This window comes from Sander vitreus, chromosome 14, assembly GCF_031162955.1.
Source record: "Sander vitreus isolate 19-12246 chromosome 14, sanVit1, whole genome shotgun sequence".
Lineage (NCBI taxonomy): Eukaryota > Metazoa > Chordata > Actinopteri > Perciformes > Percidae > Sander > Sander vitreus.
The window spans coordinates 15,137,984-15,154,604 of record NC_135868.1 but is presented as its reverse complement, the minus strand read 5'-3'; the positions used below and the strand labels follow the sequence as shown (position 1 = coordinate 15,154,604).

Below are 16,621 nucleotides of genomic sequence, written 5' to 3'. Positions count from 1 at the left end.
CCCCGGGGAGGCAGGGTGGATTGATAGACAGAAGGTGGGGTTGGCCAGCTACCTGAGGAGGCTGGAAGGAAGATGGGCAGTCAAAGACACCATGGCAGTTTCTGTGCACTGACTAGAAATACACAGCATCAAGTCATCATCTAACTTTGGCAGTCTAATGAACCAACTCTTACAGCTATGTTGGTCTTTAATTCACTGCCACCCTGAATACTGACTGTTTGTTGGAATTGTGTAGCTATGAAACAGAACACTGGTGTTGCATTATTTTGCTCACAAATAAGAAGTTTAAATATAAAATCCAACATGTTGATAACATGACATTCAAGATACACTGTCAGGAATTATACAGATTTCCCCTACTATAATACTCATATATACTATAATATGTAACTAAATTGTGTAGTCCACACTTTACAAGATTATGCTTATTTCTTACTGAAGAACTGCTAAGTTACTATCAGAACAAGATATTTTGTACTGCATTATTTAGTTTGCTTTGATATGATTTTTTTTTTTATCTGCAAAAACATGGGAATATAGAAACACATTCTGTTAAACTTAAAAAAAAAAAAAACTTTGGTTGATAGCGTCAATGCAGTTTATAGCAACCCATTTACATGTACCTGGAGCTAAATCAACAGTGACCGATCACTAAACTGCAGTTTGACAGGATTTCATGAAGTGTTACAAGACCATGACCTCTAGTGGCTGTGAGCTGCCCACTGCAACCAGAGGTTCAAGACAAACCTACTGTATGTAGAGGACAGTGAATAAGAAGAGTCAGAGTCACTGAAACATTCTGTACTTGCCTTTATTCAAATTAAAACACAGCAACCTTCTGTCTCAGTCCTTCACTGTAAAACATATATTGCCATTTGGTTTAAATAATAAAAAAAAAAAAACGTCAACAAAGCAAGCACTTAAACACTTCTACAAATATACAACTTTGTCAAACACAACCCAAGCAGAAAACACACATTCAGTATTTGGTACCCAATGAAACACATCAAATATACTACAACATTCAAGACATGTAAGTACGCTATATAAGTTCATAACATGGCAATATATGAAAATACACTGAAATAGTTTACTGCAGATATATGGTAATTTCTTCACACACACACACACACACACACACACAAAAGTGACTGTTTAAATGATGAAAGAGAGAAAGCAACATTAAACAGATATCGGTGTGCTTCTATTGGCTGGTGTTGAGGAAGTACTTGACTCAAGACACTGCATATGGTTCAATCTAAAAGACTGATTACTTCTAGTTGAGAGTTAACTGACCTTTACTAAGATGTGAAGCTACTCGACCACCTGAAAAACATTTGGCAAACCCACGAGTCAATAGGATTGTGGTCAAGAGCTACGTACGTTACAATATCAAAAATAGACCGGGCCTTTGGCAGACCACACTAACGGAAGGCACATAGAGTTCCTAAGGACTACAGTACAAACACCAAAGTTTGACTCATTTCTACCTGTAGTTCAGCACACTACAGCTATAATTTTCTCACTAAAAAGCAGACATTTTGCTACTGGCCCACTGCACTCTGTGAGCAGAAAGATGGTCCAACTATCAGCTTGTTTAAGACCTTTGGCTATGCACGCTGACTAAATGGTCCAAGTTGGTGATATATTCACAAGGCAACAATTACATTAAATCTCCCATTTGTGATACAAACTCGAAAGACAAGAGCGGCTAAAAAAAAGAAAGATCATAAATATCAGCAACATCTGCCCATGAGCATGGTTGATCCTGAGGCTTGTTTCAACAAACACTGCATACTGAAGACAAACCTTACCTAGAGGAGTCTGGCAGGTACATTTTTTAAATCCAGAAACAATCACATATGTTTAAAACATTTTTTTTTTTTTATATCCAACACTTAAGTTACATTCCTCTCACCAGTTTGTGTTTGTTTGAAAAGAGAGAACAAGGTGACAATAACAGCATCAACAAAAACATGCAAATTGTAGATGGACTGGAATGACACTATCTGATTGCTTGTCCCTGGAAGTTATTATTAGCTACCACTAGAAGGCACCAGAAATCAAATACAGCCCTGATGCAATCAAAGGATTTAAAACATGTCACATGCATTACTGAGGTGGAAACAAAAGCAGGAAGCATCTAGTGACGGATGTATGGTCATATTCATATTCAACTGACACATCAGAACAGGCTAGTTCAAACAGCAAGGAAAAAACAGCACTTTTGTAAATCTCTCTAAAGATCTTTCCATTTGGTCCAGTTCAGTAATAGATCAGAATAAAGCATTTCTATAACCAAGGCAGTTGTCAAACAAAACAGAAAATGCAAATGTGATGTGCAAATTTGCTGCAGAGGTCTGTCAACAAGTCTGAGAACAATATTTTTGGACATCATCTGGCTGCCTCACCAATACAGTTGATGTTTAAACTCTTTATAAAAAAAAAAACATACATTTATGAGTACCACACACTGGCAAATTACCTGTCTGATGTTGATGCAAACCAATCCAAACCTTTACAGGGCAAGCAGTGGGACCCACCCCATTGTAATCAAACTGAAAATGCTTCTTTTTCTGATTTTTTTTCTAATCAATGTTTTTTTTTTTTTTGGCCAATTCATTTTATGATCTTAGGCCCCTAAAAAAAAGTTCAAATAAGGAGGAAAAAAAAATAAATCACCGTTTGCAACCAGTGATGAGGGGTCACAAGCATCATTTTGAAAAGGGTCAGAAGGTTTTAACCATCCAGGCTCACCTTTCACAAATTCACATGAGCTACAGTAACTTACTTAGTTAACACCAGAGATGTGATGCAACACATGTAAAGCAGTTTTCAAATCCACCTCTGTGTGTTTTTCAACCTCCTGTTTGTCAATACCTTCTGGATCGGGTTGTTAATTTCCATTTGTCGCAGTGTCCCCCTAAGGCTTTCGGTCAGCTTGCTTGTGTGTGTGTGTGTGTGTGTGTGTGTGTGTGTGTGTGTGTGTGTGTGTTGCAGTGTATGGGCACAAGTGTGGAGGGAATTGCACAGCCAACACTGCATTGTGTAAACATGTGAATGTGCTCAGCTTTCACTAAGTTGTTGGAGGGTTATCATGTACACTATTCATTCAGAGCAAAAGCCTTCTCCTTTATACATATGGCTCATGTGTGAGGGGAGAGTAGGTGTGTTAAGCTCACCTCTTCAGTTTCTTCATCCTTCTTTAATCAATCAGACTGTACTTATCTAACTCCTGATTGTCTGCATCTCACAGCTTCCTTTGTGTTCATTCTTCCTCTCCCATCCCTCCTGTATGGAGCATTTCACACAAGGCCTTTGTTGCTCCATCATTCCATCCTGTCTGGGTTTATATTGTCCAGGTCGATATCATGCGAGGCCACACAACACATGCACAGTTTTTGGGTGTACAGAGAGAGCTTATCTGAAGTGACAAAAAACAAAAACAAGGAGGGTTAAACTCAGAGATATCAGCTTTGAAAACACAGTACTAAAACAACTATTGTAGGGTCGCCCTAAAGCATTTCTAATTTAAACATTTCAGCATTAGATTATTTGATGGGGGGGAATTCTTCAACTTCAGGTTTTATACTTACACTACAGAACCCTTTACAGAATAGGGGCTCTATATTACACTGAACTTTGAAACACTAATCTCAATCACTCTTCAGCTCTTAACACTAAGACAAGGAGTTTTTACATGTGGTAGCTGGTCTAACTTACAGTAAGACTAGTAAGCTACTTTAAGAGGTTATCCATAATAACATCACACAACCACATTCATTCACAGGGAAATTTTACAGCTTATGTCTCAGGACTTTGGGTGTTATTAATGAGCCAGGCCAATATATCAGCAGATATTGGCCTATTGCACAGTTGATTTTTCAACTGTGAAATGTGCCGCTCAGTATGTATCTTGGTCACAATTCTTAAATCCAAGGTTTCCGTATCAAGATTGTTTGTTGTATTATGTGTTTAATTTAAATTACTATGTGCCTATATCGTAATCAGATTTTTTAAAACTCCCAAATATCAATATCGGTCTTAAAAATCCAGTCCATCTCATCATCAGGCTTTAATTTTAACAGTACTTTAGTACAATTGTATGTAATTTAACATTGAAAGAGTTGTTTGACTACAGTATGAGGGTCTCCCAAAAACAAACATGACCACTGCTATGACATGCTTCTTACTGAGCATTTTACTGAGGAAGGCTGGTCTGGAGCTGGGTGGCAGGTGGATGCAAATGAAGTAGACTGGTACACCAGACAGCGCCACAGCAATTCCCACCAGAGAGTTGATGGTGTCACTGAAGAGGGGAACCACTATAAGGAATACACTGCACAAGCAGTAGACAATCGGGAAGAACAAAGACAGCTAAAGGGAAGGGAGGGAAGACAGGATAACAAGGGCAAAGTAAGTAAAGTGGAAGTAGAAAAAAAGGAATGGGGTAGCAAAAGGTCAGGGAGAAAAAAAAAAAAAAAGTAGAAAGATTAAACTTAAAACAATAACATTAACAAACATTATTAGTTTGAACCATATTCCTTTGATGATTTAATCATGGCTCTAACTGGCCTTAAATTGCTCTGCCAGTTTGCAGCGCAGTCACTTCTATGGTTACTAAGAGAATCTGATGAACAGAGTGATCAAAATCAAAACATCATAATTAACATCATTATCACTTGGTACGGCCTGCAATGGAGGCACTGTTGATGGGTAAACAAACTAAATAAATAAGGTAAATAAAGGTCTAAACGCTTGAAAGAGTTTAGATAGCATGTTATCTATCTGACTGTATCCCTTTGGAGGAAAGATAGCAACTTTGTGTATCTTCTTACTTTTTATGTTTACTATTTATATACAGTAGTTGTCTGTTCAGCCGCAGCATCTAAGTCTTAAGAGATGTCATGATGTGACAGCTTTGGCCAAAGGGTGGCCCCGTTTACCCAGCATACGTCTCTCTAACAGGGTGATGGCAAGGGGAAAGTCATTCTTTTATATTTGTCCAGGTGTCTAGAACCTCTTCAGCCAGACTGCTAAATTTATAGTTAGACACAGGTCATCTCTCTCATGAACAAGGACACTTGTTAGGTAAACATGAGACTTTGTAAATAGTCCCCTCTCCCTTTGTAGTACCATTACAGTCAGTTCTTTGTCCCAGTCCAGGGACTGTCAGTGAATATTATAATGAACACTTTGCAAAGAAACAGACTTGTAGCCTACCACCAGTATTGTATTTATTATTATTGAATCCCCTTCTCTTTCTTTTATGTTTTAAGTGATATATACACACACACAGGTACTTTTTTCTGTTTTGATTGTTACTAGAAGCTGCTGAAAACCAGAGTCAAAGTTCCTTGTATGCAAAAGCACACTTGGCCAATAAAACAGTTATCCTAGGGACTGTTCGTTATTTATTTAAGGGATCACTGGAGGAGTTTTGGGACCCTTAGGCTAAAAAGACTTGACCCTCCCCTCGCCTGTAATCATTTTTCTATGACCCTCCAAAATGATTTGAAAAAGAGGCATGACCATCCCCTTACGTGCTAGTTTGCGCTTAGCAAAGATGTACATACACCATTTGATTTTTTACAGCCATGACACACACGAGTTAACCTCTGCATTCTCATCTTACACATCCCACTCCTCTGTTATGGTGTGGTGGCCATTTCAGTAGATTTATTCACTGACATTGTTGTGGAAACACAATAAGCATGGGAACTAAATGCACACTTTCTACGTTACTTCAAATACTAAGTTACTCCTCTGAAATAAAACAATAAAACATTGAGACCATTCAGCAAAGGACAATGGGAAATAACAATTCAACACTGGTTGCTATGGACTCGTCACTAGGCTTCCTCAGTCGTATATTTAGCACATAGGTAAAGCTGCCGAAGAGGAGCATTATATTCCAAAACATATGTGTTTATTTTTAAAGCAGATTTTAAATTACATTGTAACAATTTAAGAATTCGCCCTTATGAAATCCAATCGCGGCACGGCTGTCTTGGAACGCAATAGACGGTGGCGATATGCCCCAACACTTAAATTCAACTAAAATGGAACAGTGACCAATCAGTGTTGGACCTACAGTCTGTTGAGATGCCTCTCCAAACGCAGAAACGAAGCGCAGTCACAACATAAAACGTTAAGACACGTTGAGAAAAAAGATCCGTATTTTGCCGTAATCCAATGACACGGGAAAAAAAAAAAAAAAAAAGTAATCCACAGCGATCAGTAGATCCACAAACAGAGTCACGGTGTATCCAGCAAGGCCTATAAGAGCGTCACATTCACCAGCCAGCTCCAAACAGGTGAACGAGGCCTCTCCACTTTGCCGTTTAAACAAAGTGGAATACACGTATAAAAGTCTACACAAAACCCGCAATCAATTAGTAAGCTGACATCACAAACTGGCATTTAGGAAACCTTTATTGCAAGGTTGGCACGGCAAGATGTCCAGACTAGTGTAACAGTAATTTTCGTTTTTTGCGTCCTACTGCTTCATCATCAGCCAGGTAATATTTTTTTTTTTTTTTTACTAAAGCAGTATATGAAATCTGATGCATTACCTACCACCATTTAGTTGTTTTGTGTTATTTAAGATATTTATCTTTATATTATATCTGGTCATGTGAAGGAGGGCCGAGACTAAGATCTACATGAAAAAATATGCACCAAACAAGCCACTTTGAAATTTAGCTGTTTTCATAAATACAAAAGTTGGGTGACCACCCCCCCCTCAAGACTAAAGTTTTTTTGGGTGACCCTCCCCTCAACAAAGAATAAAAAGACATGACCCTCCCCCATTTTCCTCCGGTGGTCCATTCCATAAATACCGAATGGTCCCCTAGTAATTTACCAGGAACTTTGTGAGAAAAAGGCTGTATTTTTTTGTTGGTCCCTGTGGGTCCCTGTCTGACTTTAATTGTACGTGTCTGCATGTTTCATACTACACTGATGCAGGGAAACTCATGGGTGCCTGGAAGGCACAGTCACAAGGATTCTTAAACATGCGCATCAGCACTCCTGCTGCATCAGTTCTTTACCTTTACAGGTCGGTGCATATCAGGAGCTTTGACGCGAAGGTAGATCATGCTGGCTATTGACAGGCCGATGAACAACCAGTAGTTGAAACTGAAGTAGTTGATCAACTGGAAAACATCAGGCACAGACAGGTAGAACAGAGACATGCCACCCTGAAAAGTGAAGATCACAAACACACAAAAACATTGAGTTTGGTAAAAAGCACACACCGGGGATACAGGCATCCAGAGTTGATCAAAACAACCAAATACACAATTTGATTTCAAGACACAAAAATATGTGATACTAACGTTGAAAAGCAGGGCAGGAATTGGTGTGAAACGCTTTATGTGGATCATGCACAGCACATTAGGCAGGTGGCCTTCTCTGGAACCGACAAAAAACAACCTGCAGGAAAAACAAAACGGTGAAAACACTTCACCATGTTTTCTCATAGTGTTGCTGACATCTTAAAATTCAAAACATTACAGGCAGAAATAGGATTTTGTAGAATGGCATATATCTGTATACAGGTGTGTTTGTATGTATGTAATGACCTGGAGGCAGCGATGATGGAGGAGTTGAGGCCTCCGTAGCAGGAAATGGCCACAGACAGGGGGATCAGCCATCGACCCCAGCCCAGCACCTCATCTGCAAATGTCTGAGGAGACATCCAACAAAGTTTCTTATTGCTCATATGGATTTACTAGTAAGATCATTGGCCCTTAACGTTAAAACGCAGGATAAGAGTGTTCGCAAATAACAGTATAAACAGTTGATTACTCTGATGTTCCATATTTAAATCTGTAAAACGCAACTCAAATCATAGGATTAGTAATAATGTGACTTATAAGGGCATACTGGTTTGCGCCTATAATTAAAAGATATTTTAATTTACTGATCTAAATATGTTAAACACTCCCCACATGTAGGTCAGTGTAGTTCCTAAAAAAAAAAATTAAAAAAAAAAACTACCAACACTGGCCACCTGTAACCTCCGCTTTTAATCTCAACCAGTTATGAATGAAGGCAAGAAATAGGGGAGAGATAACAGCAGGAATTACCTCTGCAACAAAGAGATTTGGCAAGATGTTGTAGTGCTGTACCATTTGGGGTCTTTGGCTGAGAAAAAGCTAAGTGACTGAAGTGGATTTTGTTATTTACTTAGTAATTTCATACTTTGACAAGTGCTATTCGGCTGTCTGCACATGACAGGTGGATATCAGAGAGCCAAAAGTGCACCTCAGCACTGATATGTCATCATCACGAGGTTTGCAGAAATATTAGCTGTGTCTTAAATTCAAGAGCGCACACAGCCTGTGGCCTGTTGGAACATTAGTAAACCATTAGAATGAACACTAAATATGATCAAATACCAGCTTCCTCCTCCAATGGGCTAATCACATCATTAACTTCCCCATGTTCCTGTGTGAGGCGCTAACCTCTTTAGCTAAATGAGGTTCCTGCCATCATCTAGACTCCTGCAGTCACAGATAACCAAAAGTGAGCATTGAGCCAGACACTAGTGCCAGCCAGACTAAAAGAGATGACAGCAGAAGACAGGAAGTAAAGATCACAACCTGCTGCCCCAATGAGGCTGAGCAGATGCCGTCAATTTGGATAAGCCTTTGTGATGTAAAGTACTAATAGAGTTTATGGGTAGATATCAGGATGCACACATACTGCTGGATTTGTTTTCTGCTCATATGCAGGTTCTGTAGTGCAGTGTAGGAAAATGCATGAAAGTTACTCACCACAGCAACGGCTTCGCTGCTGAGCACTTTGTCTGCATCCATGACAACGTAGTAAGCTACGTTTGTCAAGATGTAGATCACAGTGACAATGGGCATGGAAATAGCGATGGACAAGGGCAGATTCCTGAAAATGAGAAAAGTGGTTTTCATCAACTCAAGGCTCTCAGTTGTGTCTTAAATATTTACTGAAGAGAGCTGAGAAAAAGAATTGCTACAACACACACATGTAGTACTAAAAGCTTCAGAAAGAGAATCCACAAATTCTTACAGTTCATCTGTATCTGTGAAGCATACCGTTTCTACTGGGTAAAATGAGGGCATGGTGACTTGTGAAAGTACACAAAATACAGAAAATAAGCATCTCTCTACACATACTCTCATGCAACACAAAACATGCTCTCATATACATTAGACAGGTACCTAATTTATATAGTAAGCACATTAACTCCTTTCAGTGGCAGTTTTTCATTGAACAACCCTGTACGTATTGCACAAAATGACAATGCACTGACATCATGCACAACCCAAATAGCCTACATATTGCACAAATTACACATTTCCACATAACCTATGCAGTACACAATGACATATTGAACAATCCAACAGCCCATGTATTGCACCACTAACATACTGCATAACCCCAATAACCTACTTATTGCACGATGACATAGTGCACAACCCAGCCACCCTACATGTTAGTGTTGATAAGCTTAATAGATATAGGCACAAATGAGTGTTTACATCGGTTTAGCCTGCATTTAGGAACCCTGAATCTTCTACCAGAGGGTAAAAGCTGAAATTCTGGGTGAAGTATGTGGGTCGGATCAAAAACAATTTTTTGTGCCTGTTTGATAACCGACAGCTCATAAATTGTCGGGGGTACCTGACGGGCGATCTGTACTGAATTACTTTAAAGTCAGATTTATGCAATACTAGATTTACAGTGGGTACAGTTATGTGGTTAAATAAAAGCAATACCATCAGGAATTACAATCAATAAAACTTGTTGTAAAATCTTTCTGAAATACAAGACTCCATACCTCTCTGGGTTTTTGATCTCCTCCGTGATAAAGTTGAGTGTGTCCCAGCCCGAGTATGAATAGAGTGCTGAATAGAGGGCCAAGGCCATGTTACCAGGGTCCAGTTTGGAGCCTTTGAATGAGTCATCAAAGTTCTGGTCAAAACCTACACCAACACAGGGTTGTTACATGAGAAGTGTTAACATTTTTTTGCTTTCATCATCCAAGAATATTTAATCCAGTTGATGCCTTCATTATTTTTTATAAATATACAGATAACTAGTGTGCCCGGCCTTTTATATACACAAGCCTGAAGCAGTTTAGTAATAGATAAGAAATCATAGCAATCTTGTGCTTCATCTCTTCAATTTTCAGTAAAGTCAGAGCAGTGGTGTTGGAATAATACAAAGTTTCAAGGACATCCTACCTTGTCCCAGCTTAACCAGGCCAGTAATGATGATGACAATGAGAGCTAGGACCTTGGCTACAGTGGAGATGACCTGAAGAATAGCACCCCATTTCACTTTCATACAGTTCACACTAGTCAGCAGACCTGATAGAGAGAAACAGTAAGAAAACAGCAGTTAACATTGTGGACACAAGCAGTGGGGAGTAGATAAAGCACAGATTCAAATTTAAAAGTCAAGAACTTCTGAAGAAAATGTGTCTTGATTTATTTAATGTCTGTAATTCTAATTCATTTTTTATAATGAAAGCCAATGAAAAGAGGACTGAGATATACAATCATATACTGAATATTTGTTATTAAGTGGGATAAGGGCATGAGTAAATTCATTTATCAACTTCAAAATTCTGTTTTGCACTGTTTATATGTGGTAAAGCACAAACTCTATAGATCCAAGGGGATTTCCATTACTGAGTTTGAGGCCCTTCCCTGTCACACAGCTCAGACTTGGGTATAGATCTAAACTATAGATCATAAACAAAACCAACAGGTTTTACAGCAGGTTAAAAAGCTGTATTTACACTGCAGTTATTCTTCTCAAATGCTCTTTATCTGAAAGCATCACAAAGCTTTAGGATAGCCATTCACTAAGCACAGTAGGATTAAGAAGAAATCAAGTGTAGCTGCACATAAATCCCTCAAATGTTATGGAAACAAAGACTAAATTAAGCAGCTATGTTTGGAAAAGCACCCAAGGCTAACCACATAGAAGTGCGTTATATAATTAAATGCAGCATGCATGGTTTAACAACTACAGAGCATTTTAACACAGCGTTTCCTTATAAACATGTGGCTGTTCCCTTTCAAATATTGTGAGAAACTCTTCCTCAAACATTCAACAGTTTGCAATTGACTTAACAGGAGTCACATAGAAGGTGAACATGAACTTACAGCAGCTAGTTACCTCAAATTAAATAAAAACGTCATTGTAAACACAACAGTACACAAGCAGGGTGCAAATGAAAAGGCAATTTAGCAACCCATGCCGAAAACAGGTCCAACACCTGAACATACTGTGATTGATTTTATTTAGACTTGTGGTTTTCATGACGTCTTTAAGCACCGACTGAACAGTGCAATTATACAGTTGCATTGCATGATGCACATTAGACGATCAGCATTTTGTTCATCTCACACACACACACACACGCCTTACATATGATGGCAGCAGCGATGAGGCGGACGGCAACATAGGGCGCTGGACAGCTGGGGTAGAAGGGCTTAACCAGGTAGTTGGAGAAGGTCAGAGCTATCACTGCCTGACAAGCAGGCTCAACTATCAACAACGACGTCCACAATCTACAGAAGTGATAAGTCTTAATTATAATTCATAAATATAACATCTTTTGTTGGAAAAATGGCTTTCCCAATTTTTTTTTTTTTTTTATTCTGTACTGCACATGCTTGAATAATAATAATAATCTCTGACGTTAGTGAACTGCCTCCACTAACTAACACTTCCATGAAAGAAAATATGTTAATATAGCAAAGGACATACCATAACTGTGTGTGGCTACTGTGTTTTCTCTCTCTCTCTCTCTCTCTCTCTCTCTCTCTCTCTCTCTCTCTCTCTCTCTCTCTCTCTCTCTCTCTCTCTCTCTCTCTCTCTCTCTCTCTCTCTCTCTCTCTCTCTCTCTCTCTCTCTCTCTCTCTCTCTCTCTCTCTCTCTCTCTCTCTCTCTCTCTCTCTCTCTCTCTCTCTCTCTCTCTCTCTAAAATGAGATGTTTGTCTTCATCTAGCTCCTTTCTAATCATGGATATAGCAAATAATTTATGGTGAGATTATAAAATTTGTCTTTTTTCAGGAGCGGTATAAAAACAATGCGAAGTGTGAAATGTTTGGTAGACTTGAAAGAACGTGGTATGTGTTAAAAATAAAAAAAATAAGAGTAAAAGAATTATATACCGAATAAAAGCCAAGAAACCTCCAAAAGCCTCCAGGATGTAGGCATAGGAAGCACCAGATTTACGGATGGTAGTACCCAGCTCAGCATAGCATAGCGCTCCAAACACTGAAAATATCCCTCCAATGGCCCACACTACCAGGGACAGGCCAAACGAGCCTGTGTACTTAAGAACTCCCTGCAGGACAAGAAATGAGGAAAGACTATAGAGCATAAAACTAATTTCAAAAGGTCCCTAGTTTCAGTTTGTTTAGGGTGATGTGAAAGCTGTCAATTGAACTCTGGTGCAGACCAAACAAGATGAAGAAATAAACCCTCAACATTACTCAATAAATACTCATTTCAGATTTAATGTTTGAAAAATACAATGCATTTTACGATCAAATAGCAAGAAACTATTTTCATTTTGTTGATATAAAAATACATTTTAAGTTTTAGTTAAATCAGGGCAAATAAATCGGGCTAACAGAGCAGTGACTCTTACCTTAGGTGAGACGAAGATACCGGAGCCTATCATATTTCCCACGATGAGACAGACCCCGTGGAGGAGGGAAATCTCCTGCTTCAGCCGTACACCGCTGCCCTGAGACCCTGAGTCTACCTCAGCAACCATTTTGAGGGATTTACAGTCTTCAGCCTCAACTCAGTGGAAGTAACAAATAAGCGACGAGGAGTGATAAAGAGGACGGACTGATTCCTGGCAGAACCAGGTCAGAGTCAATGAGACAAGGAAGAGAAAGAAGAGAGCAATAAAATATTGGACAAAATGAAGAAATGGGTGTAGACTAGGAGAAGAGAAAGGGAGGTGGGAGTGTAACTGGAAGGCTGAGACTATGCCCGTTTTAAACCGCCATTGTTGAATCTGAGGAGTAATTTTTCATTGGGATAATCTGTAAGAAAAATAAAAAAAACACAGTGTCACAGAAGTGCTTTACACATCTCAGTTTTGCCGAGAGGAAACGGAGACGGAGTAAGTGATCTGAGAGTGTGTCATAGGTACCCCTATATTGCCTAATGGACACTTAGGGGCAAATGGAGTCACTGTAAATGGGAAATGAATGAGAGGATGGATTAAACTGATGCCTTTTTAGATTTATGGAGGTGCTTTGCATATATAAAAACCAGTAAGTAAGGGACAAGGCCGCTACAGAAACCACAAAAAAAGTGTTTTAAGTAAGGGTGGTTTTACATTATTAAACAATTGAAACAAATTTGAAAAAACTTGATGTCAAGCCAAACCAAATGTGATGGTTACAGTTCATGAAGAGCATCATTCCAAAGATGGTGCTGACCTGAAAAACAGAGTCTATCACAACTTAAAAATAACTAAACTTGTATTTGTGAAAGCAACTGTACAAATAAGGTAAAGACACATTGGAACTTGAGGAAGAAAACTTGATAGTTTACACTACAACTGTGTAACTAAATATATGTGCATTACTGCTATAGGGCACGGCATCCATCTTACCATTTAAACCATTTTCAATTAAACATATCGCTTCTGTAAGCCTGTAAAGAACTTGTGGTGATACCACAGGTCCATTGGCAGAGATGGTTGTTTTCATGGGTTTGATAACTCCAAGGTGGTCGTGCAAGTTTGTGGTGCTTTGTCTTTCCAAAAACTTACAACAGAATTTAAACCTGGTGTTATCATGTGATCTGCACCTTGATACATTATCTGAATAATGACATTTGTTTATATTCCTTTGTATTTGTATAGACCTTTTCAATGAAATTCCATTGCTAGGCAACAGCCTGGCCCTTTGTCAACTTCCTGTCAGTTGATGACATTCACATATACTGCAACAAGAAATCAACTTGGGTCCATTTAGAATGTTTACCGTATCTTTACATCTGTGAAAAGGTCTTATAGACTAACCCTGGTATTAATAAGCATTCTTGGACTTGTCAACACATTCCAGGTCTAGGACAGCAATTCTGTCAGCAAACCTGGATTGGGTTGTCTGTAGATCTGTAGCTTGCTTGATATAGCAGGAAGAGGAAGAGTTAGGTTTCAACTTGCCAAGCAGGTTGTTTCTTAAAGGCAAATGTGATTTGAAGTATCACTTGACTGTTGTACGCCGTACAAAGCAGCATTTCAGAGGAATAAAACGATCTTTTCAGATTGTTGCACGGCAGTGATGTTCATATTATACCTTAAAGAATGTGGCCAAACCATAGACTGAATGAAATCAGAACTAATGCTAGCAAGGCAGTCTTAGGTAGTGTCCTGATTTAGGATCCTAGTGGCCTAAGGGTAGACGCTCCTCCTGAGCCTCTCAGTGCTGGTCCGGTTTATCTGGTACCTTCTACCCAACCTCAACAGAGGGAAAAGGCTGTTACCCGGGTGGTTGGATCTTCAATGACTACCCTAGCCTTTTTCTTAGTATACATTTGAATAGTTCCTAAATTGACAGTGTTTGGAGAGCATGCTCCGGTGTATTAAATCACTAGTAAACTGTCTGAACAGTCACAGAAAGTGATGGTGGTGCACACTGTAACCCCTTTCTGCTTTCCAAACAAATACATTATTTCTGATGGCAAAGTTCACTCTGTGCTCCATTTTTATCGAGTAGTATAACTACTAAGTAGTATAACAAACCACTGGATATTAATCAACTGACCAAAAACTGACTCTAACTTACTAACTTCAGTCATTCACCTAGTAAAAAGACCTAGTTGCGGATTCACAGCTGTTAAGATTTGATTGCTTTCCCGTTTCATGTTTGCCAAACACTAGCAAAAACATAGTAATGGATCTGTGAGGGACAGGCGCCATGTGTCCCATTAATGGACCAATGAAATTAGGCTATCGTCTGGTCTGCCTGCTTGAGCCAACATGGCTGCTGCACTAGGTGCCCCTGTTCATAAACTCAAAGAAGACATCTCTGTGGATGAAATGATTATATTCTCCATTCACAACTACAGTTGATGTTTATTTATCACCTGTTCATTAGTGAAACACAGGATAACCATCACTATGTTATTAAACTTTGCTGTTAACGCAACAGCTTATTGGATATAGGAGGAAACGTTATCTTTATAGGCCTATATAACGTTAGACAAGTTTTAAAACTGAACTACGGTGAGAGCGCAGACAGGATGGGGATGTGAAATGTGGACACGGACAATTGTGTTTCAAGGTTTACTGCACGCGTGTGACTAGAAATGTTAACTTAAGCACCCACTCCTGTCATTCCACTCAACACACCACCATTAACGTTACTTCTTGCTGTTAGTGATTAGCGCCGGATGGATGATTGTTAGCCTTGTTAGCACTGGCCCGACACCTGATCAAGAGGAGAGTAAGGAATCAATTGAAACGTGTTTCACTACGTTAATTCACTAGCTAACACTGGTAACGTTACCCATCTAAACCGTTTAAATTCACTGTGCTGCAATGTGATATAAAGCTAACAAAGCTAGCTGAGCAATTGATAACGTTATAACATACTTGATGCTGTTGATGCTAACGTAGTCTGTGATATAACTTTAGCTATATGGAAACGCTTCGCCTTCGTGCCATTTACTAGCTTCGGACAGAATTTAAAGAGATTATGAATGTACCCCAAAATAAAATATCATAGGAACTAGTTACCCTTGTGCTGCCGTCTTTTTTCCCAATGGAGCAGCAACCCATGTGCCGTGTTTCAGATTCGATGGACCAACTTTAGCTGGTTACTTAGTCCACAGGCAGTGAACAAACATCTGCAGCAGCTAAACTCCTCCTCATCATCATCATCATTACCGCCAAAGGATGGTTGGCCCCGCCCCCTGACAGAAAGATGACAACGATTGTGACGTTTTTTCCATCCCTCAACAGAGACGCTCACGTACTGCGCTGCTGCGCAAACATTAATACCTTGACTGTATGCAGGGCCGTAGCCAGGGTTTTGAAATTAGCGAGGTCCAGATCATGTTTTGTTTTAATGGAGCTTATCTACTGCATTTCTGGACGAGTAAAATGAATACCGAAATGATATATGTCTATGAAAATGACACCTACAAACAAAACCCAAGCTACACACTACACACAAACTCATTATCTATAATTAACTAGCCTATATACAGAGGGCCATGTGGGCAAAAATACTTTTATTAAAGCTGCACAAGTTTTTGTTTGTCACAATCAGTGGAAAAGAACTATGCATTACACAAGTAGCTATAATTAAGTACAGTTTTGAGGTACTTGTACTTTACTTCAGTATTTCCATTTTTTGCTACTGTAGCCTACTTCTACTCCACTGCATGTCAGAGGGAAATATTGTACTTTTTACTGCAATACATTTATTTGGCATTTATAGTTTCTTTTTACATAAAACAAGACGTATTATATGATTGAATTCATTTCAAGCATAGCATGTGTGTATCATTAATGATATATGATGCTATAGATTATTACCAGCGGCTCAGCGCATTTGTGTACAAGGCGTGCCACTCTTGAGTTTTT

General features: G+C 39.1%; 1 protein-coding gene across 2 annotated transcripts; it reads right to left on the bottom strand.

The window, feature by feature from the left end:
* Positions 1 to 793: 793 nt before the first annotated feature.
* LOC144528739 (Y+L amino acid transporter 2) lies at positions 794 to 15,908 on the bottom strand. Of its 2 annotated transcripts, none has more exons than XM_078267529.1 (12): positions 15,770 to 15,908; positions 12,656 to 12,868; positions 12,174 to 12,349; positions 11,425 to 11,567; positions 10,230 to 10,355; positions 9,824 to 9,968; positions 8,784 to 8,907; positions 7,587 to 7,690; positions 7,341 to 7,437; positions 7,053 to 7,202; positions 4,194 to 4,377; positions 794 to 3,424 (listed from the first exon to the last, which is right to left on the bottom strand). In XM_078267529.1, exons 2-12 carry the CDS (start codon positions 12,782 to 12,784, stop codon positions 3,330 to 3,332), a joined length of 1,473 nt encoding a protein of 490 aa, XP_078123655.1. In that variant the 5' UTR covers positions 12,785 to 12,868; positions 15,770 to 15,908; the 3' UTR covers positions 794 to 3,329. The 2 variants fall into 2 exon arrangements, with proteins under 2 accessions (XP_078123655.1, XP_078123654.1); XM_078267528.1 differs by having other exon boundaries at positions 12,656 to 13,061; positions 15,770 to 15,907.
* Between the last annotated feature and the right edge of the window lie 713 nt (positions 15,909 to 16,621).